At 54.6% G+C, this 27582-nt stretch overlaps 1 protein-coding gene across 1 annotated transcript in view; it reads left to right on the plus strand.

The window, feature by feature from the left end:
- Ntn1 (netrin 1) overlaps window positions 1-25018 on the plus strand; it is a 163171-nt gene extending 138153 nt beyond the window's left edge. The window contains exons 6-7 of the mRNA XM_021642502.2: window positions 10476-10550; window positions 21216-25018. Coding sequence (XP_021498177.1) covers window positions 10476-10550; window positions 21216-21544 — 404 coding nt within the window. The 3' untranslated portion in view covers window positions 21545-25018. The remainder of the gene's footprint in view (window positions 1-10475; window positions 10551-21215) is intronic.
- Window positions 25019-27582: the final 2564 nt, after the last annotated feature.

The following is a 27582-nucleotide window of genomic DNA, read 5'->3' on the forward strand; positions in this document are numbered from 1 at the left end:
CAGCACACCGCCCCATATGGAGGCTGGAGGCGTTCTTTGTGGCTGATAGCCTGTGCCTCTGAACGCTTCTAGGCCTCCTGACTTCTGTGCTCGCCGTACCTGCCTCACCGCCCTCCCAGCACATTCTATGGTCAAGGCGCTCAGAGGGCTGCAGAACCAGCCAGGTGCCTCTTGTCCTGGAGCCTGTGTCAGTTAGTGGCTCTGCCTGTCTGGGAGGCGTGGTCACTGCAGCTTCTTTAACACTGCCCTGGGGCTTCCAGGATGGTTGGTAATGAACCCTGTGCCAAGCCCCGGGGCATTGAGCTCTGGCTGCTAGGAAGAGAAGTAGACCATCCCAGACTGTGAAGTGGATGCTAGGGATGGTGCAGGTCCTCCGTTGAGCTCAGAGGAAGGCTGCCCAGCACGTGAGTAGGAGCAGGCTCTTTGAGTCCCAAAGGGAAAGACCCTGGAGATACAGGTCTAGCTGCCGAGCCTGCGAACGGCCTGTTGCTTGGCTGGTTGTCTCTCACACCCAACAGGCATTCTTCACCCTGCACTTCAGGTGGCTCTCTTGGCCGGCTGTTAGTCTGGCATCATAGCCAACAGTCTGTCTTCTCCCCACAGCTTGTCATTTCTGCCTGAACCCTGCAGTGTGTTGCTGTCACTACCTCAGTTCGCTGACAGGGATGTGGAGGATCAGAATGGTCAGAATGGTCAAGGGCCACAGACCAGAAGTCACACTTGTAGGCTCTGTTTTCACTGACAGTGATGGTTCTTGCTAGGGGCCCGACTCAGTTGCTTCCATGTAAAGCCTTGGCCTCTGGAGTGGGCACCTGGCACGGTGAGCCACGTGGGCAGCTTGGAAGAGTGGTCTTTGTTGTTGGAAACATGGGTGTTAGGAAGAAGGGAGTTTAGATGCTCAGGAGACTGTGGTAGATCTGTGGGATCCCTGCCTGGTGACTGACAAGGCCTTATTGCATGGCTTTCCACAGAAAGTACAGAGCAGCTCTGGTCCGGGGCACCTTACACAGATGCCCTGTGTCCCTCCTGGCACATTGTAGGTTCTGTCAGATGGTGCCCACCTCTGGGGAAGTGGCAGAAGGAGAGGGCAGGGCTTTCCTGGGAGCATCAGGTTGGAGCGCAGTGCCAGCCCCAGTGCCAACCGCCTGAATCCCCACGTTCAGCGTGCGATGGGGCAGGGTGTGAATTCTCACTCTTGCATGCACAGAAAGAGCTCAGACCTGCACTTCTCCAAAAGGGCACCTGTCCACTGTCCTGAAGGAAAAATGGGGCGTTGGCAACAAATGGCTCTATCGGAAGTACAATACAGAGCAAAGGTCACATTCAAGTTGAGGGCTGAACTAGCTCAGGACCCACTCCTAGGAGAGAAAAAGAGCCAGACCTGATTCCTTGTGATTAAAGACCTGAATGACAGGCCAGGTTTGAGCCGTGTGGTAGCTCTGCATCATTCTTGAAATGAAAGCCACGCCTCTCTTTTTTCCTTCCATCTCACATGCCCTTGGAGGCTGCGTGGGATAGCACTGTGCCCCCGTCTTGCCCATTCTTTGCCGGACACCTCAGTGGGCCCTGCTAGGCTAGATCCTGACTCAAGGACTTCATGCACACTGTCGTCTCCACTCTGCTCTTTTCTCTCAGGTGTCCTGCCTCTACACTGTATGGTCTCTGTACAGTGCACACAGGAAGCTCTTCGTGGCCACCCTGCTTATGGCAGTGTCCTTCCTCTCAACAGCACACACTTGTCTTGTCGACAGTGGGTGTTTGGCTGGCTGATGACTCTCTCCTTGATCTCTTGGTGTCATCTGTGGAGTCTGGGGAGGCTCTAACTTGGGATGAGAAGGAGCCACCAGTCCTGAGGGTTATGGACACAGGATTCTCATCCCACAGGGAAATGACCCCTGTCCTCAAAGATAGTTTTAATGTTTAATGTTTGGGGTTTTATGGTGTAGAGACTGAACCCAGGGCCTCAGGTACGAGACTGAATTACGTCCCCATTCTTTTCACTTTTAAAATACTGCAATAGAGTCTCCATAAGTTACCTAACTTGGCTTTGAACTCGTTCTGTGGTCCAGGCAGGCCTTGAACTTGTGATCCCCCTGCCTCCCAAGAAGCTGAGATTATGGGCCAGTGCTACTGGCTACTGGTGTCAAGGGTTTGTTCATCCTCGCTCTCTATCTCTCTCTTTCCATTTCTTCCTTCCTTCCTTCCTTCCCTACCTTCCCTCTCTTCCCTCTTTCTTTCTCTTTTGAGACAAGATCTCTCTATATAGCCATGCCTGAACTGGGGCTCACTGTATAGACCAGGCTGCTCTCAGATATCAAAGAGCTCTGCCCGCCTCTGCCTCCATAGCCAGCTATTTGTTTTTAATGTGAGAATCGAAGCCTCGTAAAAAGGCAAATGTTGATCAAGCAGTGAAGTAACATAAAGCCCAGCTATGTCTCCTCCACCTGGTACCTCAGGGCTGGATGACTGTCCCCAGTCTCCTCACTCAGGGTCCCTCACACTGCTGTCGCTGACCTGACCTGGGGTCTGGTCTGGGGTGCCCCCTTCTACACTGGCCAGGATGAACTTCCTCTCTCTGTGGGTCTCCACTTGCCTCCTGTCCTTCCATCACAGTGTGCCCACTCACTGACTTCATCCTCTGAGTGTCGTTCTGTCATGACACGCGCAGTGGACCTCGAGTGACTGGCCCGCACCTCACCCCGCCCTGCCCATAGTGCCCACTGCTGTCCTGTTTGTCTCAGGATCCACCAAGAACTTTCTGGAGTCAGCCACGCAGGAAGGTGCACACAGTAATGTCACAGAAACAAAGCTGCTGTGCCAGGGGAGAGTGGCCTCCAGCTTGGGGCGTTCAGTGCCAGGAGTGCTTTAAGCACTTGATGGGAGCGTGTGCGTGGCGTGTGTGTGTTCATGCACCTATGGAGGTAAGAGAACAACAACCAAAGTTGGTTGGTTCCTTCTACCCTGTGGACACCAGGGATTGAGCTCAGGCCTGCAGGCACCGTTTACCTACTGAGCAGTTTGTTGGCCCCACCTTTGGGGCTTTCTTCCACTTGCTTGTCACAGACGTTGCAAAGCACATCATACTCCGTTCCTACTCAGTCAGTCTGTTGCTAGCAGTAGCTTCATTTTAGCAGCCTTTTAACCCTAGGTTAAGCAGACATTCTGTTGCTGAGGCGAGGGGCGGGGGAGGGGGGCTGGCGGGGAAGGCCAGCACTTGTTAGAGACTGGTTACACGGACATTAAGATGCTGCTCGAGGCTCAGGTGTTTTGGAGACCTCCTTCCTGGTGAGAGGGCCTAGAAGGTCATCTTACCTGGCAGGAAGGAACCACCTACAGCCGATGACCAGGAGCAAGAACAGGGCTTGGGGGCTTGGGGGAGTTCTCTTCCCATTGCCCCATGGTAAGTGTTGTCAGCAACTGTGGGTACCCCGGATGCTGAACACATTCAAGATGGGCTCGCCAGCCTGGGCAGTCCACCTGAAGCTCTGTGTCAGACAAACTGGCTTCACTTGTCTTTCATCACTTGCTGGGGACAATGACCTGACCCAGACAGACAGACAGACAGCTGATGTAATCCCGTCTCTCCTTGACCCATTTCCTCTAGTTCTGAGGGAACCAAGAACTTTTACCTGGCATCTAGGCATTGGAGTCAAAGCTCCCCCAGCTTCTTAGGCTTTTCTGTCCAGCGTGATGGGCCATATCAATTGCACTTCCTTACCTACCCTATCCAACCCACAGCTTCCCAACAGCCCAGGAACAGGGGCAGAGTTATGGTTGAAGAGTGGGCTGGGATGTAACAGTGAGACCTCTGCCAGCTCTCCGCCCTGCTCTGAAGGGAGGTGCCAGCTGCGGTGCCCCAGGCTCCTGCCACAGGCTGCCAGGCTCTGCTTGCCATATGCTTGGAGATGAGCCTGGAGCAGCGAGCAGGCTGACCCAGCAGGGTTCTGGCACCTGGGTACAGGAGGCAGAACAGGGGGCCAGCTACCCAAGGGGCAGGGGAGGCCTGAAGGGGCGCGGCCTGCAGGGATCTCTTGGCTCTTCGCTGTGGGTTGGTCAGGAGAGCAGGTGGGAAGAATGAAAAGGAGGTAGGCTGCTCCCAAGAGGGCTGGGATGTCAGCCAGGCGGGGTGAGCCTTCCCAGGCTGGGCAGATGGCCTCTTCTGGGCCCAGCAGCCCTTCCCCGGACGGAGAATGTCCAAGTGGAGACCAGGTGGCACCTGGGGCCAACCCTGGCAGCCCTTGTCTCTGGTGGGGGAGGAGAGCCTGGTGGGAAGAGCACCTTGCAGCAGGTGCCCTACAGATCTGCCAGTGTTTACCTGACCACTTCGTCAGAGCCCTACACGGTCAGCAGGAGTGTGGTGGTGGGTGCCATGTGGGTAGAGTCAATGGATTTCTAGAAATCGGGGCGATGATCACCGGCCTGTAGGATCTGCTGTGTCTGGTCTGGAGATTCTCAGTTTTTGAATTAAGGGTGAGTTGTAGGAAACTGTTTGTAGTTTGTTTCACATTGTGAAATGGTCCACTTCGGTGCTTTTAGGCAGTCTGTTATTTAGCAGTATACCATCTTTTTTTTTTCTGTTCTAAAGAAATCAAATAGCATGAAATGGCTGTGTCTGTCATAGGCTCACACGGCCCTATCTCTGCACTGGGCTCATTCTAGGCATCTCAAGTCTGTGTGTTCGGTTTGGCCATTTCAGTTGTCCTGAAAAAAAAAATGCATTTCACTCAGATTCCAGGATTTTCGCCTGGAGTCATTATACAATAGCCTTCTAATTCACAACATTTCTTTATGGTTTTCTCATTCTTCTTAGTCTGTCTGTTTTCTTTCTTTTATTCATAATTAGACATGACAGTGTTTTGTCTGGTCTTTTTTTTTTTAAGTTTATTTGGAGGCATTTCAAAGAGTTGAGCTTGGTGTGTACATATAATTTAGCCCCCACCCCATTCTACTTATTTCTGCTTCTGCTGCTTAATTCTTTCCCCCTTCTCTCTTTGAATTTTGCTTTACTCATTTTTTCTCAGTTTCTAGGGCTGAGTCTGATTTACTTATTTTGATCCCTTCTTCCATCATAACAAGTACTATTCATTACACTGTGGTCAGGAAGTGTGGCCTGAACAATTTCAGCTTCTTAGAGTTAATTTGATATTTTTTCTACTTATATGTCTCTCTCTTTCTCTCTCCTTCCTTAAAATAGTTTGTGAAATGTTTCTCCATGCATAAAATAGTTAAAACTTTATTATTTATTTACATGTTTATTTATTGCGTGCATCTGTGTGGAGATAGTGTGTCATGATGCGGATGTGGGGCCACCGTGTGGGTTCTGGGGATCGAACTTGGGTCGTCAGGCTTGGCTGCATCTTCTTCACCCTCTGAGTCATCTTGCTGACTGGCCCCATAGAATAATTTTACTTGGTTACTTTTCTGTGTGCATCCAGCATGTTCATTTTGAATTCTGTGTTTTCTGATATTAAGATTTCTACTTCTTGGTTCTTTTTCATGGTTGTTTGATTGGGTTTGCTGACAGACAATGCCTTTGTCCCTACTTAAATTGTCTTTTAAAATTCCACTGCACTTACTTTTCCCTTTTCCATCTGCGTAAGTTACCTCTCTTGTCAATATTACAAAGTACCTGACAAAGTGTCTTGAAAGGAGGATGGCTGTATTTGGGCTCAGGACCTCAGTGGGGTCAATGCGTCAAGCTGTGGTGAGGCAGGGCTGTCCAGGGGGATACCATCAGCAAGCATAGGGGACAGTGGCCACTCTCCTCCTTCCGTTGTCTCTGAGCCCCTGGCTGCTGGACGGTGATAATGCTGTTGGTGGGCCTCCTCTCCTCCACCGTGTGCATTCCTAGAGGTGTGTCTCTGTGCGTGTGCCACTGAGTGCAGTGCCCGTGGAGGCCACAAGAGGGAGTCAGGTCTCTTGCAGTGGGAGTTACAGGTATGAGCTGTCAGTGTAGACACTGAAATGCAGCACCCTTAACCTCCGGCCAGGCCCCTCCTAGCTGATCCTAAATGCAGTTAAATTGGCACACAAGCGTAACTGTCAACACCTCCCTAAGCAGTGACCGAGTATTGTGAAATCACCTTTTGAACAGGAGAGTTAGATCCTTCGCTTTCACCATTTTATCATCAAATAGTTGTGGGGATTTGTGATTTTTTTTTTCAAATGTCACACACAAAGTTTTTATAAAAGTTACAACAAGCCACCTTGCCCGTGTCTCTTTTGTGATCTTAATGTATCAAACATGCCTTTTTCTATTTTCTGTTTTCTTTGGCTTATCTTTTGACATAATTTTATTTATGATTTATTTTTTTAGTACTTTGGTGCTTTGTGGTATTTCAAAAGAAGTATCTTATGTGTCAGAGTTAAGCATAAAATAACATTTTTGACATTTTAATTTGAGCAGCTTGATTCCCTGCCTTATTCTACCGCTTTTTGTTAACACGGTCTACAGTTTCAACTAAACTCTTATAATCAGATATTCTTAGTGTTAAACACTGTTTTGATTTTGCCTTGTTTTAGAACCAAATTTCAAACTCTTACGTTTAATGACATGGAGGGCACATCATGTTTATAGCTCAACTTTTTCTCTTAAAACCCTCATTTTAAAAATCCATTTTATAGGTGGCTAGAAAGCAAATTCTGAATTATTTTCTGAGCTCTACACACTTGAGAATGTTCTCCCTCTCTCTCTCTCTGTCAGCAGTGTATGTGGGAAGACTGTCTAAATAGGTATGAAATTCTTGTGCTGTCCTGAAGACAGACTCTATGGACATTACTCAGTGATCATCTGCCCATTTCTTTGTATTGTTGTTTTGCCGATCTGTGATCTGTATGTACAATTTTCTTATCATGAAATACATATGTATTCCTATGTATTACAAAGACATATCTAGGCATCGGAGTCACCTTCTACAACATCATTCTCCTCGATGCTTTGGACATGGCTGCTGATGGTGCTGCTTTAGTTTTTATTTTCCCAACTCTTACCTAGCCCATGGCCTTGGAATTCAGCCTCAGCTCCTCTCTAGTTTCATGGAAGCCATGTCTTTTTAGAGGTACCTGAGCCTGTTATTCCCATTGTTTCTCAGCTGCCAGGAAGAGGGCGGGGTGTTAAGCAGATGTGAGGGTTTCAGCCCTCATATGCTTATGGCCTGTCCTCTTGCAGATCCCTGCATGGCCCTGGGGCTGGGTGCCCGTATCAGGCAGCTGGAGCTCTACTCCCTCTGCCACCCCTTTTCTCAGGCTTGGTCTGTGGAGCTGTTTAGCCTTTCCTGCCACCACTGCCCGGTTTTCCGATTCTCTGCATCAGTGAGTTAGGTAAAAATCCAAGTTCACAGAGGCACTAAAATGGCTTGCAGCCTTGCCTTCTTTCAATTTCCCCTCATTGCCCATGCTTTCTGTCCGTTTGTTTTCTGCTCATTGTCTTGCTGTCATCTCCTCCTCTTCTTCCTCCCTTTCCTCCTCTTTGGTGATCTTTCCGTCTGTCAGACAAAGAACTGTTTCTGGAGGTAAAACCCGGATAGGCTTTCTTCATCCACCACCATCTGCCTTTAATTAATTGAGATTGCTCCCAGATTCCGGCATTGGGTCATCTATCAGCTTCATTCTTGGCATTGGTGTGAATTTTCATTTTTTCACTCTCTTTATAGCTGTTTCGGAACAAAACAAGGAGAGGCCCTGTGAGTGGCTGCCAAGCAGATACCGTGTTGGAGGAGTCAGAGCTGGGTTTCAGCTGGGACCCATCCTGTGGATGCAGTCTCTGTAGCTGCGTAGGACGGCAAGGAAGGAAGGAAGGACAGGGCCATTTTCCTTACCCAGGGACCACTTGTCCAGCGACCTCAGCGATCCAGACCCAACACAGAGTCTGCAGACAGCCAGACAGCTCTTGCCATATCTGTGATCTGACGCTCATTCGCTTTCTCTAGGGTAGCCGGCTTCAGCCCGTCCCTCCCAGCCTGTTTGCCTGTATTGTATGTACGCTAAGAGGCCTGGTGTGTTTCCTAGCTCAGTACTGAATCGGAATCTGAAGGAGGAAGGGGCAGAGGAGACTGGCACATTGTTTTCTGAGTCTGAGTTAACAGCTCCTCTGGACCTTCCTCTGCTGTGCGGAGCGCTGGCTATAGAAACCATCTCCTCTCACATTCTGGACCCGCCAGGAACATTCAGAGTCCAGACACCCAGGCTGCTTCTTCAGTGTAAGGAAATGAAGGCGTGTGCTGGGGAAAGGTCTCAGACCCTAGTGGTGTTTGAAACACAGGAGCATTCTACCGCAGGGCTCACAGGCTGCCTCAGTGAGACTTTCTGAATGATGGGTTCTCCTTTGTACAGCAGACCCGGCTACAGGTAGGGAGGAGTTCACCAAGCCACAGGACAGCGCCAAGGTCTCTTGAGAGCTGGTCATGAATCCACGGGGTGTGCAGCCTCTGGGCTATACAGAGATGGCTGAGCCCTGGCACACGGGTTCTGTGAGCACCGTGGTAGGCAATGGTGGCTGCTGCCCATTCTTGGGTGACGTCTGTCCCGGGGGTCCACGTGGCTCTAGAACTCTGCGTGTTCCTAGAGTACGGGCAGGGAGGCTGTAGGTTTAGGGTAGGTTGTTCTGGGACTTGAATGCTTTCCTTCTGCGCCTAAAGGATCGGGCTCCCTCGGCAGGTCCAAGCCCAGCTCTTCCAGAGCTGTAAGTTGGGCACCACGTCTCCCTCCAGCAAAGCACACCCGTTCGTCTCTTTACCTGGGTTGTTGAGTGCATACGCCTTGCTGGGCCTGTTTGAGGGACTCCGGGCGTTGCGATTCCTTTCTGATTGGAACTGAGAGCACCCACCTAGGCCAACAACTTCACACACGGGGAAAAGAAAATCACAGGAAAGCCCCAAGTGGACTCCGAGCTGACCCTGTAGTGACGTCATTTGGCTCCGCTTGCCTTTCAATTTGCCTCCCTGCGAGGAGAGCGCAGCACAGCAGACTACCCAATCTCCTTGCAATCACCAGAGCATACGTACAGCCTGGGGGGTTCAGCATGGAGTGGTTGCCGCCAGTGAAACGGCCCAGACTCTCACTCAGCACAGATGTTCCCCGGCGTAGCTGCTCCCATAGAGAGGGCAGCTGGAACGGGTGACGGTGTAACGGCCGTCTGTGTTGGGGCCGCATCCTCTCCTGTCCTCACGCTGGCCTTCACCACACAGAGCGAAATCCACACTCTGCACAGCCTGGCCTTTGCACTCACCTCTCCTGAGACCAACCAGCCACCCAGATGGCAGGCTGATACTGCAGCCTCCCCGTCCCTGGGCAGGGCTATCCTGATGTGGGTCCAGGGGGACAGACCACAGGGCCAGCAGGAAGAGGACCTGCTTTTCTTTCATGATGGGATAGGGCTGCACTGATTAACAGAGGCATCAGTCAAAACATCCGGTGCCTGGAGAGAAGAGCTGCTTGCTGGGGGCTAGAGACAGGCTCTGGAGGGATGGCCGCTGGATATCCCCTGTAGCTGCTAGCCCTCGGCTGGTGGCAGACAGCCCTGGCACTTACCTGCCTTCCTGTCCTGAATTCCCACACACATCAGTCCTTTCTCCCACTTCGACCTTGGTAGGTAGATGTCTTGCCCAACTCTGCACATCAGTTTTCTCTCCTGCCCAATGGGAATGACAGGGTTACATGAGAGACCAGCTGAGAGCCTGGCGGGAGATCCCGTGTGCCCAGCGACTCGGGCAGGGCAGGTGGCTGTCCTGTGGGGAAAAGATTGCATCACCTTGCTTCCGATAAGCAGAAATCGCTGGCAGGAGAGGGCCTTGTCAAGCTGGAGACGTAACCGTGGGGCTGCATTTGAGGGTCGACAGAGCCGCTGCGGGAAATGTAAATGTTGCGTCTACTGCCTGGCTGGCTCTCTCAGAGCCTGGAGCCCCCAAAACTCTGGCCAGCAGGTATGGCGGGCAGCCAGTGTCCAGCAGTCTTGCCTCTTACCAATGGGCTCATTAGGGCTAAACTCTTTTCGTGGGCATTTTATTTGTACACTTCACTGGAGTGGACACCAAAGAGGTTTTTAAATGTTTCATGGGCTGCTAATTTCCCCCGTGACCTCTTTTGTTGGGGCCTAACCCCAGCCAGAGGTTTCATGCCATGAAAGCTAGCGCCTGACACAGACCCCGAAGGCAGGGTGACAATGAGGCCTTTATCTGCTTTAACCAGGCCCCAGCTGAAACAGTAAGGCAGAAGGAATTGGTGTGGTGCTTGGAAACTCTGGGTGGCACCGATACAGTGGTTCTGAAGGCTCTCGTAGGGGTTGAGGTATTGCACCAGGCTAAGGAAAGAGGGAGTGGCCTTTGTCCCACTGGCCTCTTTAGAAGGCCAGCCTGCCCTGAATGGTTACCTGCTTGGCCTGGCCCGTGGGTACCACTAGGTATCTAGGGAGGAGGCCCACTGGGCTCCAGCCCGTTCTTTAGTGGCCTAATGAGTCTCTGCTCTGTCTTCCCCTGCAGACTGTGACTCCTACTGCAAGGCCTCCAAAGGGAAGCTGAAGATGAACATGAAGAAATACTGCAGGAAGGACTATGGTGAGTCAGGGGCGGAGGGGCTGCTCCGGGTGGCTTGCAAGCAACTCCTGTCTCGGGAGTCCCTGGGATCCACGAGCTCTCTCACCCAAGAATACCCGTCTCTTGTGTGTCAGAGAAGCCAGAGAAGCACGGAGGCATCTGGATCCGTGGGGGCCCTTGTCCGCACCAGGTTGACTTTTTCTTTATGGACTCAAGACTGGGGCTTTGCTGACCTCTCGTGTAGTGGGGATTTCTGTAGTCAGCAGGAAGAGGAGTCCTCTTGGGTGGGGAAGGGTTTGGGTCTGGTCTCTCTGGACTCGGCATTGGCCTCTCTTTTCTGGTGCATCTTCTCAGGTCTGACAAGGCCTGCATGCGCTGTGCCCCTAGCGCCACTGCCTGGCTCTGCTTTTCTCCTCCTCCAGCAGCCCTGGGACTCCGATTATTCTGCTTTCTGTTTCTCTAACAAAGTATCTGAGGTTAGTTTGGGGCTCATGGTTTCTGAACTCTGAGGGCATGTCGCCATTGTCCGCTCGGCTTCTAGGGAGGCCTGTGCTCTGTCAGGGTAGAATGTGCCATGGAAGAGAAGACACAGCAAACTAGGTGTCTTGCAATACCTCTGTTAAGTTCTAACGACCTTTCATGGGGACCTTTGTGATTGTGATCCCAGCACCCCTCCAGAGGGCCCTACCACCTCTCAGCACCACTCTGTGGGGGACCTCCGTACAGGTTCTGGTAGAGATGTGCTACGTTCCGAGAGCGGAGGAGGTGTCTGGCTTCAGGGTGCCCCTTGTTCAGGAAGGTCATTTGAAGCTATGAGAATCTCTTCAATGCCCCTCAGCCTACCACAGCTGAAAGGGAGTCACACAAGTTCTACAGAGGGCTCAGAGGAGCCAGACACTTTGGGATATGGAGGGCCTCAGGGAGCCTGGCTTGAGAAGGCAGTATGTGGTAGGGCACAGGGGCCAGGCAGGGTGGAGGGCAAGGGCAGGGCAGTGAGTTTTCCAGGGGGTTGCCCAGGAGCGTGACAGCCTCTCGTTGGGCTCTGCTCGAGTCTCTATGGAGACTCTTTTGTGTATCCTTGGTTGGACCTACACAGCCTGGGTGAAGTGCATCTAGGTGGCCCTTCCGTACTGGTCAGCCTGGCGGGGGAGGAGGGGCCGATGAGCTGGAGGACAGGAGAGAACCTGCCTAGATACAGAGGAGGTGAGGCCAGGCCAAACCCTGGAAGGAAGCCGCCTCATGGGCTGCCTAATCCTGCTTGCTTGCTGACTGACGCTCCGGCAGGGGGCCAATTAGGAAACACATTTCCTTCACAACCTGGGCACTTGGGTGTTCCAGAAGCTGCTAATTAGAACCTAGGTTTTGTCTCCCCTGCTGAGAGAAGAGGCCCTTTCTCCTCCAGCCCCACCAAGAGTGCTTGACCTAGGGCAGCTGGTGAACTCTCTGTTAGGCTCCACTGATCCTGAGTGCTAGCCCCGTGGGGAGAAACCCACAGACCGAGGAGGCCTATGGGAAGAGACTGGCTGGCCAGCCTAAGGTGCCCCAGCTCTGTGCCCAGACTAAGGGGGTGCGTGGATATCAGGCCTGGCGAGAGCAAGACTAGAGACCAGGGAGAGAGGCTTATGCCAGGACCTTGCCGGGTCGCTGGCCCCATCCAGAGAGACCCCTCCCGCCATGGTGGGGAAGAGTTCATCCCTTTCCATGTGCAGGCGTCACCCGCTGGCCTTCCATTCCCTCGTGTTTCAGATCAAGGGATACAATATCCAGGTGTGGACACCACAGCTGAGGGGCATGTCGGTAACCCACGGAGGTCAGTCACCTGTCCCCACCTCTGCTGAGCCGCCTCAGTCCTCTGTTGCCCCCTAGGGGCGTCCGGCTCACCTTACAAATGCTCAGAAAAGCCCAGGCTGGGCCAAGAGAGAGGACCCCCACCCCCGCCACGAAGGCAAGGGTCCCAGAAAAACCTCACTCTAGAGGGGCCCTTCTCCTGTGGACGGTGTGTATGTAGACACGTGTGTGTACACACGCCCCCCCCTTGCCACCTCGACTACAACCCCCTCCCCCACACACACACACCAGCCCAGAGGTAGGTAGAGTACCTCTGTCTGGGGCTGCCTGCCCTGAGACTCTGGCACTTGGAGGCCCATAGCTCCGGAAGGTTCTGCCCCGGAGGCCTCTGCCCCGGAGGCCAAGCACTCTGGCCCAGCACCCCGGGATGTCCTTGGCCCTCCACTTCCCGGGTGTCTCCTTTCCCTTGTTCCTCTGCTTCTTGCGGAAAGGCTCCTCTCTTGTCTCTCACTTTTGCACGGCAGCTGCTGCTCACAGGATGCCACCCATGTACAACACGAGACACACACACACACACGGTCCTGCCATAGGGATCTAGGGAGCCCTGGTGCTTTATCTCATTCCCACCCTCAAGGTCTTCCCTCTGCACACACTCACCAAGAGCCCCAGGCCCTGTCCTGGTGCTGCACTCTCAGACCTGCATGGCTTGAGGGGAGCACACCTGTGGAAGAGACTCTCACACATACACAGAAGCAGCCTGAGCTCAGCTGCCCGGGGCCTGGCTTGGGCTTGTGGAGGAGGGAGGCTGAGTAGCCTGTGCCCACAAAGCGGGGGCCCCTAGCGGTGAGGAAAGTCTCTTTCTCCCTGGGATGAGCATGGGCCTCGCTGTGAAAGGTGAGATCATCGCTCTTGCCAGTTCTTGGAAAAGAGCTTCATTCCCAGAAGTGTTCATTAGTCACCCCCTTGTTGAGAGACGACCTGGAGCTACTGGGTAGAAACTCAGGGTGTTCTCACCGGAGCCAGGAGCGGTCCACCTGACAGCCCACGCCGGTGGCTTCCGGGCACTCAGCTAGGGGAAGTGCTGTGGACATCTTGGCCCTGTGTGGCGTGTGTGCTAATGTGCTGTGGCCCAGGTGGCCCCAAGCACCATGGGGGGGGTGTCTCTGGTGTATCCCAGCATGCCTTTGTGCCCAGGAACTCTGGAGTCAGTGGAAATGCAGGGTGAGGATTAGCTGAGCCAACACTGGGCTTCCCCGTGGCCCTTGGGAATACCTGGTCTTCCTGCCTCGTCCTTACCTAGCGCTTCTCAGCTATGTGGGAGGGCTGGAGAGAGGGACGGAAGGTGGGAGGTGTTCTTATGGCTGTGGTTCACTAAGACCCAACAAGATAAAACAGGGTATCAGGTGCTGTGGGATCCCAGGCCTGAGCCTTCTGCTTCCCCATGCTGGTGATTTAGCCTTTGGCAGCCAGGACTAGACATGGCAGCCCTTAGAGGAAATCCTACTGGGATGCTGGCTCTCAGCTCCCAATCAGACTTGGAGGAAAAGCCACAGAAACACCTTGATGGGCAAGGAGGAAGCCACCATTTCCCACGGCAGGGAGCCCTGGAGCTGGTGGGCAGAGGTGAGGGCCCAGCGAAGGATGAAGAGATGGCGGCAGAGATGGAGTGGTGCTGTGAGGACATGGATTAGTGGTGATGAGCAGGGCAGGAGCCAGATGAGGAAGTGAGTGGATTACAGGGCGCTGGACGTGGAGGCACCTCTGTCGTGGTGCAAGCTCTCCTTTGAACAGCAGACGGGGTACAGTCCTAGCCTAGCTCCTGTCTCAGACTGAGAATGAAGAAGTGGGGGTCTCGTAGCTGTGGACACAGAATCTTGCCACCTATGAGCATCCTCTCTCCTTCTCAGTGACCCTGGGACCAACAGTGATTCTGAGCAGCCTCGGTCTCTTCAGAGAGCTAGCCTTCTTAGCAGCTAACTCACAGAGGTGAACTTACCACACCCGGTGACCCTGGGTGTGGGATCAGGTAGTAGAGTGCCCTCAGGCTGCCTTTTAAGCCGAGGCTCTGATGTGAGCCGGAGGCTGCTGGGAAGAGCCCTGTCACCCGGACATCCTCTGCTTGAGAGAAGGGGGTGCTGACTAGACAGCAGCATGGTCTTTCAGAGGCCTCCGACCCTCCCCGGGGTCAGGGGCCCCCTGAGGATCCTCCTGCTTCCCCAGCCAGATGTGACCCCCTTCTTCCTGAGGAGTGCCAGCCACATATGGATGCCAGATGTGGAGCTGGATCTTCATGAGTCAGCCTGAGGTTGTGGAATGTGGGTGACCACCAAGCTGGGCAGGAAAGGCCAGGCAGCCACAGTGACAGCTGGACAGCAAGGGTTCTGTACCCACAAGAAAGTGGGCCCCCTGGGGAGCCAGGTGGGGGCTGGTGCAAGCAGAGTGACCCTGCAGCCCTACCCAGCCTTGAGCTGGCCTCCTGCCACTGCTGCTCCAACCAGTCCAGAGAGGGGAGGTGGCTGTTCTGGGTCTGGGCAGTGCCAGGCCCTCAGCTGCCTGTGTGCTGGTCTGTCATGTTGTTGTTTCTTATAGTCTCCTGTGGTTTTTGTAAGGGAGGCATGGTTCAGGTGGCTCAGAGAAACCACACAGATTATCTGGTAAAAGGGATCCCAGTCTGTTGCAAAGGATCCCGGATGCCAGTCTCTGGTCCTAGGCTTCCTATCCAGCGGTCTTCATGGATGCGCCATTTTCTCCCTCCCTGTAGTCTTGAAGGATGGCCCCCAAGCAGCATGACCTTCTAAGCTATCACACTTGAACTGCTTAACCCAGGGACACCGCCGGCTCTGCTGCCGATGATGGCAGAGCGCCACCCTCTGCAGGGGTCACTGCTGGCCCTATGCTCTGGTTCCTTCAGTAGGGCCTAGGCTCTTTATTTAGTCCGACTCTAGAAGGTGGTTTGACTTTAAGGAACTTGTGGGTGTTCAGAGCCAGGGCTGTTTCAGATGGGGCGTGTTGGTTCTGGTGCAGCATGGGACAGAACTCCAGATGTAGGTATCTTGGGGCAGCTTGGTATGGTAGTGCCATTCCAGCCAGGGCATCTGGGTGGAGGAGCTACTCCTTGTTCTCATGTAGCTTCCCGGAGCTGGCGCCTTGAGGGGGGAGTCGGGGTCAGCAACAGTAGCACTTGCTGCAGCTGTCTCTGGGTGGGCTGCCGTCTTGTGTAGAATGGGTAGAAATCTGCCGCCCTGAGCTGGCCGGAAACCCTGCAGCACTGGACTTCGAGTCCTGGAGGGGGCTGGGTGATGGGACCTGGACCTACGTCACACAGGGAAGGTGTTTGTCACCTTCTCTCCTTCTGAGGCCGGAGCCCCATCTTTGCCAAGACCTGGGAATCACTCATCATCCGCTTTCCTATAGGAAGGTTCTGAATCTATACCCAGCAGGCTTTGCTCTCTTCAGTGTCTCTTTTGGGTATAGCTGGGTCTTGTCAGTGGGGCAGGCAGGTTGGGCAGCTCATGAGACCACGTAAGGTGTTCTGAGGTAGGGTGTCCTTCTGGCAGCCTGGTTTGTCCAAAGAGGCAAAGCAGAAGGCGAGGGCCAGCAGGGTCACTGGGAAGCAGAGGCCAGTCCTCCGGATGAGGCCAGCCCAGCCTCACGCTTGTGAACTTGGGTGCAGTGGGTGTTATGGTTTGCATCTGAAATGCCTCTCAGAGGTTGAAAATGGGGGGGGGGGTGAGAGCTGGTTGTGGTGAGTGGGTCCTGGGGCTGTGCCCATGCAAACTCCATCTGGACCCCCTGCCTGCTTTCTGCTCCCACTGTCAGGAGCATGCTCTCGCCCCGTATCTGGCTTTACCACTGGGCCATAAGCAGCAGCATTCACTGAGGGCGCGTGCCATGCCCTCTGCTTCTGTGGGTCCACACACAGTGTCTCCTCTAAGCTGACTGCTCAGATACCTCATCATGGAAGCACAGAGGTCATTAATACAGTGGGTGGGGCCTGGTGGGCTGCCAGTTGCTCAGGGCCAGGGTTCGCACCTTCCTCCAAGATGGTTCCCTGATGCCCTTAACTCCAGAAGATGGTCCCTCCCCTCTCATGAGTGGAGCGGCAGGAGGCGACAGTCGTGTGGCTGGCTGCTGGGTCTGGTCAGGGGGAGACCCCACCTTACGGATGAGCAGTGAGACTATGTGTCTGGTCCAGTCTGCACTCTCCACAGGCTCCACACTCCATATAGAAGCCCTGGGGAGCAGGGCTTCAGGCTGGCCTGGGAGTGCGTGGTCAAGGCTGCCTTTCATGGAAGCAGCTGAAGCTCATGACATGCTTTTCCACCTGGAGATTTACAGGCTTTTGATTTTAATGGTTTCTGTGGGATTGGTGTCCTCCCTCCATCCCTCATGGCTGCTGTCTCTGAGGCAGATGGGTGACAACCCTCCCTTATCTGGACTGGCCCAACAGGAAAGTAAGGTAGGTAGGGAGGTGAGGGGAAGCAAGGGGCAGTCCTGAGGAGGGGCGGCTGTGGGTGGCCCCTAGGCCTCACTCCCAGAAACCTATAAATCCTGGAACACTCCAGAAAGCAAGGTTCCCCCACAGAAGTGCTGGTGAGAGGGGAGTGGCCAGAGGGAACAGTTGTTGCCTTCCTGGTCTCTGCTCTCCCATGGCTGGCCCAGCATGGGCAGAGGCATATGCTTTATCTTCACAGGTCAGGCAGTTTTCCTAGAGCCCAGCCTAGATAGAGACCTTTGACCTCAGGGGCAGGTCTGTTAAACCTCCTTGCAGGGCTGTCTGCTCCTATTCCCTCCTCCTGCCACTGTCAGGTTCTCAGAACCCCTGGAGCTCCTTGGGTGGGTGGGCAGGACCGATAGCCCCTGGACCAGAGCTGGAGCAGGGCAGGGAGGGAGGCGGGTTTTTAGCGAACTGCTTCTAGGCAGAGGGCAGCAAGTTTCCCTGTGGCGGCCGCAAGCACAGGAGGGAGGCCAGGGGCTCCCTGTGCTTCGTGTTGCTTTTAATGGCCTGGGAGTTTCCCTGGCGCCCAACTCGAGGAGGTCAAGGCCATTGGGAAGGATGGCTGTTCCCTCACTTCCATGGGAAGACAAGCCTGGAGCTGCAGCTAGGGATACGTGCAGGCAGCAGGTTATTCTGTCCTTCATGCCCAAGAGAGACATGGCTCCAAGGCGTCCCGAGCCCTTGGCCTGCCTCAGGCCCTCCTCCACCATTGGCCTTCTACCCGGCCCTACCCCAGGAGCAGCACAGGCCCTCAGAGTCCTTCCCGCCTCCCTAGAGTGACAGCTGGGCTCTGCCAATGGCCTGAGTGAACAGGTGCTCCTGCTAGCTGGAGATACTGGCTAGACTTCGGGTAAGGGATGGTGGGCACTGTGGCTTACCCTGCCCTGGTAGCTGAGAAGCAAGCTTAGTGTGAAAGTCCTTTCTGTGAACCAGAAAATTGCCGAGAGGGGCTGGCCAAGGCCCACCCAGCTACAAGGTGCTGAGTTCTGGGTGTCTTGTCGAAGAGAGCTTCGTTTCCTGTCCAAGTTTCAAGCTCCCCTGACCCCCTGATTTTTCTCTAAGGATCTGATCCATCCCATAGCTAGTTCCTCCCAAGGAGCTCGGCTGGGTTTGCAGACAGCCTTGGGGCTTCCCCCACCAGCCCCCACTTTGTCTGCACTTTGAAGGCACAGAGGCTGGGTTAACACGTACGCTAGCTCACCTCAGCTGTTGCCAGTGAGCAGGAGTTCAGGGAGGTGGGCTGTGGTGTGGAGCCCCCTTATACAGCGGGGCCTGCAGTCCCAGCCAGGGTCTGCCTCGTGGGCCCTCCTGTCTCTGCTCCGGCTCATGGCTGAGGTACTCCATTCCACCAGCAGCCTGTAATGTAAGGGCTCCCAGCATGCCCCCCGTGCCACGGTCGCCTTGCTGTGAATCGTCTCCCCTCCCTCTGTTCTGAACCCCATTGTAGAGGATAACACCAGGACATTAGCCCAAGACTTGGGGGTTCGCATTCGGGCAGGGTGGGGGCCGTTTGCACTCTCTAGCAGCTCGCAGTTGGCTGTACAGAAACCTGTGATTGTGGTCTGGGGCTAAACCATCTAAGACCAAGGTGCTGGCAGAGCTGGTGTCTGTCGAGGGCTCTTCTCTGCTTCTGAAATGCCACCTTGTTGCAGCGTCATGTGGTAGGAGGGGCAAGGGTTCACTTACACCTCTTAGAGGGTTGCTGGTATGCCCATGGGGATGGGGCCCACAAGCTGCTAAGTTCACTTTTTGAGGGCCACCCAACTCCTAATACTGTCGTCTGGGCATCTGGAAGGGACGCCAGTATGAGGACCAGAGCAGGATGGGAGAGGCCTGTGCGTCCCCAAGTCTGGCAGAGAGGCATCCCATACACACATCCAGGTGTCTGGAGACGTTGGTCATCCTGATTGGAGGCAGCAGCTGGCATCGGTCAGAGGGGACAGCAGCCCTGGTGTGTGCCACGCGGCTGCCGGAGAGCTCAGGCACTCCCTGAGCGCACGGGGCAGATCTGTCTGAGGTCGCGCCTGCAATGTGTGTCTTGAATCTTTTCAGCAGTGTGCGCCCTGCGGGGATTGGCCCATGCTCCGGGAGTGCGGCTCATACTTGGTGGGCTTTGTAATATGCAGAGGCGCTGCCGAGGGCAGCAGAAATGCGGAGTCTCTTCTCTAGCATAACTACACGAATCCTGCTGCCACCGTCCTCTGCCCCTGGGACTGTGCTGTCTCAGCCTGAAACTAGGAAGGTTCTCCAACACAGAAGTAGCTAGATCTGGTGGGGACAGGAAACACCATTTCCTTCAACCTTTTCATTCTCGAACATCGCAGTGTCCAGTGGCGACCTTTGGGGTTCATGTGAAGCAGGTACTTTTGAGGCCTGTTGTTTCTAGCGAGTGGAGAGGTCTGGGGGTTGCCAAAGACACTAATCTTTAGAGCCATGCTGTTGCAGAAATCCCGGGAGACTTGAGAAGGCCCAGTCCAAGGCCAGACCTTGTCCAGCCAGCGCTTATGCTGGGCTCTTTTCTGTGAAGCTAAGAGCCCCTCAAGCCAGTCCGTCAGGCTGAGGCCCAGGACCCCTCCACGCTGAAATGGGGCCCACACCCATGACCTCATCTGGAAGGGCCCTGCCCTATTTCAGGTCTTCTGTTCGGGCTCCAGCAGAGGGACGTGGGGCATCAGTGCTCTGAGTCTGACTACATCTTCAAGGGCCTTAGCCACAGGGGCCTCCACACCTCCAGCCCAGGCTTGGTTGGGCAGCACTGGCTCGGCCAAGGGTTGCCACACAGGAAGCTGCTGCGTCCCGAGGGGCTCATTCTGTATTCAGCTCAGTCCCCAGGAAGGGAAGCCAGGGCTCCGGCGGTAGCTCCTGTCACTTAGCTGAGAGGCACTTAGTTGCCACGGTGACCTCTGTCTGCAGAGTCACTTCTCTAGGCTGGAGGCTTTCCCTACCCCCACCCTCAGAGTTCACACTGAGTGTTGAGTCCCTTGGTGACAAAAACATGGAAACGGTTGCCATGGCAGCCATTCTTTGGAGCCCTCAGACTGAAGTGCAAAGTTCAGGATGCCCAGGAACAGCTGAAATGAAAATATGGGAAAATCCACCACTTCCCTCACCCCGGAGGGCAGGTTGGAGCATCCTCTGCCCCGCTGCACCCCGCTGTCTGCTCCCTCCCCCCCAGTACCTTGGCCAGGTGCAGGTGCAGGAAGGCCTCCCAGAGACCTTGATGGGGAGTCACGTAAGATGGACCAACCAAAGGGCTCTGGAGCCAGCAATGTTTGGGAAACCACAGCATACACACTACTCCTCACTTACAGGTTTCCAAAGCGCCCCGCTCCAGGGCAGTTCTTGAATGGAACCTGCTGTTGCACAACCTTACTTGAACAAAGTTCCTTCGTGTGTATGTGTACCCCACTTGTGTTTGCGTGTGTATGTAGGTCAGAATTGAGTTTGGCTTTCTTCCTGTTGTTCTCCACCTTGTTTTGAGACAGTCTCTCGCTGAACCTGGAACATCCCAGGCCACTGGGGTTGTAGGTATAACACCCTGCTTTGCCTGTGGGTCCTGAACTCAGGTCCACAGTGTTTGTCTGGCAAATACTTCCCCAACTGAGCGGCCTGCCAGCCTCCCCTCATAAGCGTCCCCTCCTACTTTACAGTGCCTGGTACTGTCCTGAAGTAGAAGCATCTTCTCACATCCTTGTCTGCATCGCCTGCCCTATGGATCAGTAGCATCGGCACTCCTAGGCAGAACACGTGACACGGGGCCTTGGGCTTTACCCTGTTGGGCTGAGTCAGAAGCCCAGGGGTGGGGCCGGCACTGTCTGCAGAAGCTCTCCAGGGGAGCCTGGCACACTCTGTGGTGTGAGAAGCTGGTGGGGGGAGGGGAGGGGCTGAACCTGAGAGACTCCAAGGGAGATGAGCAGCCTGGTGGGATTGAGGACTCTGGTCACGTGGCCACTCTGGCAGGCTCTTTCCATACTGGTACTGAGATGCCATGGTGGGCTGTTTCAGTTGCGTCAGAGGGGTGCTGGGGGGTGCACCCTAAGGCTTGGGTGAAGTGATTGGAGCCTTTGCGGGTATAGGCATGTGAGGGGTCACCGCTGCTGTCGAGGCCGCTCTGCCCCTTATCCAGAGAGCTAGGGGCATGCTTAATTCCCTGAAGCCTCCTTTATGGACCTCAGCATCGCCCAAGAGGCAGTGATAGGTGGCCCTGTCAGCGAAAGCAGGAGCAACACTTCCTGGAACGGGGGCCTTGGCGCAGGGTTAGCAGGTGGGGTACTGGGATCCGCTCTCTACGGCTCACCCACTGCCCATGGGGAGCTTTAGCAGTCCCAGGGGCCACCCCAGGACCGGGCACCCGCTGCTCTTCAGCCATGGCCCACACCCCCGCTTGCTTTATGTTGCAGCCGTCCAGATCCACATCCTGAAGGCAGACAGAGCAGGGGACTGGTGGAAGTTCACAGCGAACATCATCTCCGTGTACAAGCAGGGCACAAGTCGCATTCGCCGTGGTGACCAGAGCTTGTGGATCCGCTCTCGAGACATCGCCTGCAAGTGCCCCAAGATCAAGCCCCTCAAGAAGTACCTGCTGCTGGGCAATGCCGAGGACTCGCCTGACCAGAGTGGCATCGTGGCGGACAAGAGCAGCCTGGTGATTCAGTGGCGGGACACATGGGCACGGCGGCTGCGCAAGTTCCAGCAGCGGGAGAAGAAGGGCAAGTGCAAGAAGGCCTAGCGCGGAGGTGGCGCGGGCTGCAGGAGGGCGGCCAGCCATGGACTTGGCCCGCCAGGGTTTTCCCCAGAGGGTGGGGGCGGGGCGAAGTCTGAGTGGGGCGGGGCCCCCTGGGGCTCCGCCCCAGCCCCACCCTCCCACCCCTGGCTGCACTCTTGTGCGCATGGCAGAAAGTACCCTGTTGACAGGCCAGGCCCTGGAGAAATGAGGACAAGACATATAGCTACCTCACGGCGGCGCTCCTTCCAGAACAGAGATGCGCTTCCCTAGGGCAAGGTGGGGGTCGCCGTGGAGGGGTTAGGGGTCCCCGCGAGGAGGGCACAGAACGGCACAGTGGACCATAGCCGCTGTGTTTGAGAAGAACTGTGAATTTTCGGGCCTGCAGCTTGGGCAGGAACAACCAGTCCGCCACCAGACACTAGCAAAGCCCCTTCCTTTCTCCATCACCCGCTGTCTAGGAATTCCCACAGGACTCCAGACTCTGACAACAGGTCCCCATGTCAAAGGGCCAAATGGCACTGGCATCAGCCAGCTTTGGGTCTCCACTGCCACCTGCTGGGCTGGTCTCCTGGGTGGAGTTCATCAACTGTATGTAGGCCAGGAGGCTCCTCCTGGGGCCTGCCCTACCCCAGTGGGGGTTGGCCCAGGCCCCTGGCCCACCAGAGGGCCTGAGGACCCTGAAGCCCTAGCCGGGTGGTCACTGCCTCCGCTGGAGCTGCCTGTGGGAGGAGGCACTGCAAACCAAAACCTCCCAGCGCGTTTCCTTTTTGGAAACTTGGAAACGGCCCCTTTTATGACATTTTCCAGAGGAGGGGGAGGGGGTGTTGGCGGGGTGTAGGGCAGTGACACTATTTGTGTAATGACATCAGCTCCCATAAGGCCTCACAGCAATGTCAACAGCTGGAAAGGGCCTGGTCAGGCCTGGAATGCCAGCGGCTGTAGAGGCGGTTTGGGCTGGGCTTGGGGGAAGGGGCTTGCTTGACAGGGCGGGGCTGCTGCTCAGCAAGGTGCCTGGTGTCCACGCTGTAGGCAGGCCAGGCCAGGAGTGGTCAGGTTGCTAGGGTCCAAGGAAGCTGTGAGTGTTTTACTGTTGCTGCCCCCAAGGGAACAGCTGGCTCCCAAGGGAAGGAACAGGCTCCTAGGTTCAGAAGCCCACTGTAGCTTGCAGCTGCCTTGGTCTAGCCTGGGCACTTGTGTCCAGCCCTCTCTCTCTCTTTCGCTCTCTCTCTTTCTCTCTCACTGGTTCTTTGTGGAGGGCCCCAGGCCTTCCTGTGTACCTAGCCCTCTCTTCTCTCAGAGGCTTAATGTCCTCATGCAGGCAGCTCCAAGCTTCCCTTCCGGCTGCTTCCCAGGCCCCCTTTTGCCTTCCCTGCCTCACGCCCCGCACCCTGGATGAGGCCTGGCTTCCCTCTCAGTCAGGAAATTGGTTTCATTTCCCCTGCCCATTTGGCTGCCACAAAGGGCCACACCAGGAATGAAGCCCAGCCCCTTAGTGACACGACTCCCTCTGTTTCTCCTGCCGCTGCCACGTTGCCACTGCCATTACTGAGCACCCGCTTGGTGCCAGGCACTTTACCTGTATGCCCCTGGCCAGTCTTCATCACAAGCCCATGAGACAGGAATTGGTTCTTGTCCTCATTTTCACCAGTAACGTGTCCACATGCCCGAGGTCACCCCAGCACCAGCACTCCGACCCTGGCCTTACCAGAGCTACACACCAGCTGTTAGCCCACTTGGCACCCCTACAGCAGGTGGGCGGGGCTTATCACTGAGACCCAGGCAGCTTGCCTCTAGAGAACCTTGAAAATACGAGCCTGGAGTAGGGTCTGGGATAGACAGTGTGGGGCGCAGGAGTGGACTCCCCGGAGCAAAGCCTCAGGGTCCAGGAAGAGAGGTGTTAGCCACGTGAGCCTAGCGAGGTGGCTTGGCTGTTCAAGTGTGGGAAGGCGGGCTGGAGGACTTGAGAGACTGACAGAGAGCACACAGACATGCTCGGGGAAGGCTCGTGTGGCTTCCCCGGTCCAAGCCTGAGACTGATGGGCAAGGGCCACTATCCAGGCCCAGACAGCCAGTGTGGTTTGTTGGGTGCCATCCGCGGCAAACACCAGCACACTGCATGGCGTCCGCCCTGGCCACCTTCGACCATGAGTCTTGGGTTCCAGTCTCACCTGGTGTCCACCGAAGCCCCTTAACTAGGGGCCCCCTGCTAAGCAATAAGACATCTTGCTGGAAATCTACCAGGGCCTCCTGCCCTGTCCCCCATGGCCTGGCCATTGGGAATTACATTGCATGGCCAGATGAGCCAAGTTGTGGAGGAGGTCAGTGCTGAGATAGCAGGGTTTGTCACCTCTGTTCTGGGCCTAGCCCAAATCCAGCCCACCTCTCCTCTGTCTGGGGGCCAAGCCTTGAGGAAGCAGCTGTCTCCTGCCCACTCCTGACCCCACCCTAGGGAGGAGGCAGAAAGGGGAAAGAAGACATCCTATTTGTACAGTTAGGGAGGGATGCAGAATGGAAGTAGGTTTTGAGTTTGAGAGTGTATTAACAGAGTTGTGGTCTGTAGGTCTTTGAAGAAAACCATTCCAGGTTACTCACTCACCAGTCGGGGCTCCCCAGCCGTCCTTTTGCTTAGCAGCTGGGGAGCCTGGTGCCCCTGCCATTGGAATGCCTCCTTTGCTGACAGACAGCGGCACAATGGTGTGGGGTAAAGGAAATGGCATGCTCCCCGGTATACCTGTGAGCTGTGGCCTCTGGCCCGAGCTTCTGTCCTGGAAAGCAGGGTGGGAGGCAGGACCATCAGGCTCCTTCAGATGGGAGGGAGGATCAAAGCCCAGGGAGGCTGAAGTGGCCTGAGGGCCTTTCTAGAACTGGGCCTCAGTAGTTCCATACAGGCGATGAGTACAGGCTGTCTTAGAATTGCCCCAAGCTGGAACAAGACTGAAATTAAGAGACCCTTTGGGAAATGGTTCCCCTAGGTCTCCATGCTTCACGGACTCCACCCAGGAAGCCTAGAGAGTGGGCAGATCAAGCTCACTGATGGGCTACGGTTCACACAGACATTCCTGTGGACCCGAGCCATGCCATACCCCAGGGGTATCAAAGTTGTCTTTGTGGGGCCTTGCCCCTGCCAAAAACCAAGCCAGCTCACCTCCTGTGCCAGTGGACATGCTTCCCCTTTCCCTGCTCTGGACACACCCTCCCTCCTGTGTTACCGATTCTGCTCACTCAGAACTGTAAATGTTTAGTTGTGACCATGACATATTGTTTGGGTCAGTGTCCTTTCCAATGCATACTAATATATTATGGTTATTATATATGAATATATTTAATGACATGGAGAAAGTTGTGGATTTTCTTTTTTTTTTTTTTTAAGGGTTTTTTGTTGTTAGAGTTGGAATGGACCCAGATGAACTTGTAACGTGGGCCCTACATGATAGAACTAAATTCAGATCTCATTAAATAAACTCTTGTATACTGTTACGTGTCCCCGTTCTTCTTGGTGGTGGCATGTGGGGAGGTAAAGGGTGGAGATTAGCAGCAACTTAAGGAATATGGTGTCATTCCCCTGGGACACTCCAGCAAGACAGCATCTTGTGCATGTTTTAAACAAAGAGCCCTAACTACCCAAAAAAGGCAGGACGTGTGGCCTTGCTTAGAAAGTCCTAGGGGCTTGCTGGCTCTAACAGGCTCAGCTGGGACAGTCTTACTGCAATTCCGAAGACACCACTGGGTAGATCCTTCCCAATCCCTGAGCTCCCACACAGGGGGAAAAGGGGAAAGGAGGCTCCTCACCCCTCCACCCCCACCTTCCCTGTCTTCACCACTGGATTCAGAGCCTGCAAGGCCTTTTGGACTTTTATAACTCTTTTGTGTATTCAAGATGAAGCAGAGATGAGACAATCCAGGAGGCTGATGAAAACTCAAGAGATCATGCAAAAGAGCCACTACTGAGGCAGGGACTGGGCCTGTGCCAGCACCATGCAGCCACCAGGAGCTGAGCTCAGTGGTGTTGGAGAGACTGTGTTTAAACTTAGCCTTAACTTAAATGGTTGCGATTTCTTGACTGACCAAGCTAGTCCCCTTGGAAGATGTGTTGCCACGGCCCTTGGACCGGACTCTTCTGTACCCAGCAGTTCTGAAGACAAGACTCACCTGCTGGTCTGGTCGAACCCCTCAGCAACGTAGATTTTTGGGTGCCCTTGCTTTGAAGGCATCAAAGCCTTCTCCTGTAGCAGAGCGGATAATCAGCTTGAGGATGACACCATTAGGCCAACCTCCACTGAGCTAGCTGTGGAGCAGGGCTCCACGTCAGGGCAGGCAGGTAGCACATGGACTCTGGTGTCCCAGTCCATCTCAGAAATGGGTCCTTTTTGAAAGTCAATGTCCAGTGGTGGGCAGTTTGGGACAGAAATCAGTTCCTGGTTGGCTGGCCAGCCCGAGGAAAGAGCAAGCCTTGTCTGCAGTGTCAGGCTTCCAAGGCCAGCTGGGGCTAAAGAGTTCTATGACCACTTGGCAGTTCAACTCTCATCTCTGGTCATTTCAAGCCAAGAGTTCAGCTCTCAAGGACTTTTCACGATACAGCTTCTTTCTCTCCACAAAGCTGTCTGTGTCTGAGTACGTTCTGACCCCCTCACAGCTGGGCTCTGTGCTGGCAGGAAACACTGATGCTGAGAGGCACAAGAACGAGTGAACAGCTCACTTGCCTCCGAGGGCCTTCCACCTGGCTCGGGAGACAAGGTGTTGAGAGCTGTCCAGTGCTAAGAAAACAGGACACAAGAGGGGTCCCTGCTAAACTGGCCCGGGATGGGGGCAAAGTTGGAGGAAGGTGGAAGGAAGCCCCAAGGAAGCCGAGCCGACCTCATTAGGCCCTGGGGGCTGCTTCAGTAGACCAGAGGCCTACCAGCGTGGGCTCATGCGTTGATGAGGCTCACCCATTCCAGCTCTGCATCTTCCAGGGACAGGGCCTTGAATGAGGATGCCCACCCAGGGTAGTCATACAGAGGTCTCAGACTGAATAAAGACATATAGGAAAGAACTTTGCCAAGAAAAGTGAGAGCGGAAGGATGGCAGCCAGTGAGAAATGCCTGATGAGTACGGCTTAACCCACCGCTTTATCAGCCTGGAGGCTTGGCGGGACAGCAAGGCATTCTGGAAGGAGGTCGGGGCCTTTAGTTGTTAGCATATAGTTGGCAGGAAGTGTGTGAAATCCCATGGTACAGTAAGAGGATAGACAAGAGTTTGGTCTTAATGTTTTAAGGAGGTGGGAAGAAAAGAATGTAAGTGGAAGAGACCCACTTACATTCAGCAGGGTCCATCCAACAGCTGCTGATGTCATTCACTACCTGAGGGAGTTGGGCAAACAGCTGTTTGGCTGTCTGCTGGCAGGTCTGACCAGTCAGGATGAACAGCCTTTGAAGCTGAGGGTCAGTTGGGAATTCTGCAGTAACCCTGTGGTAGGGAAGCACCAAAGATCCAAACTAAAGGCATTGGTGCACAGCCCCAGAAGGCTGGTAGGCGGCAGCAGCAGATTAAAAGGGTGCAGAAATTTCTGTGTCAGGTCTGTGAAGGCCTGGTGGAGGCTGTGTCCAGGCCCAGGCACTGCAGATCCGCTAAGGAGGTTGTCTTTGGGGCTAATAACTGCTAAGGTTCAGCATAATTCATCAAGTTTAAATGGAACAGAAGTACCAGCTGTACCCCAAATCTGGATTCCTTTATATGGTATCCAGACTTAGGATTTATATAATTAATAATCAGTTAAGTTAAACAATTCATATGCTGTTATTTTAATACTTCCATTGACAAAGCCCCCGAGAAAGGAGAGGGGTGCCCTGGCTCTTCTGCCAGTCTGTATTCTGTGAGTGCTGTAAGACTTAGCAGCTCCAGAGTGCCCCAGGCCTGCAGGGTTGACCTGTTTAAGCTGCGAAACTAGGTCTCGCAAACTGTGTTGGCAAATGCCTCTCCACAGGAGCCACAGTGCCTGGGTTTTGAGGTGGCAGGCTGTCTGGCACACCCTCTTGTCTGGCTGCTTCTGGTCTGATGGAGTG

Source organism: Meriones unguiculatus, chromosome 11 (assembly GCF_030254825.1).
Source record: "Meriones unguiculatus strain TT.TT164.6M chromosome 11, Bangor_MerUng_6.1, whole genome shotgun sequence".
Taxonomy (NCBI): Eukaryota; Metazoa; Chordata; class Mammalia; order Rodentia; family Muridae; genus Meriones; species Meriones unguiculatus.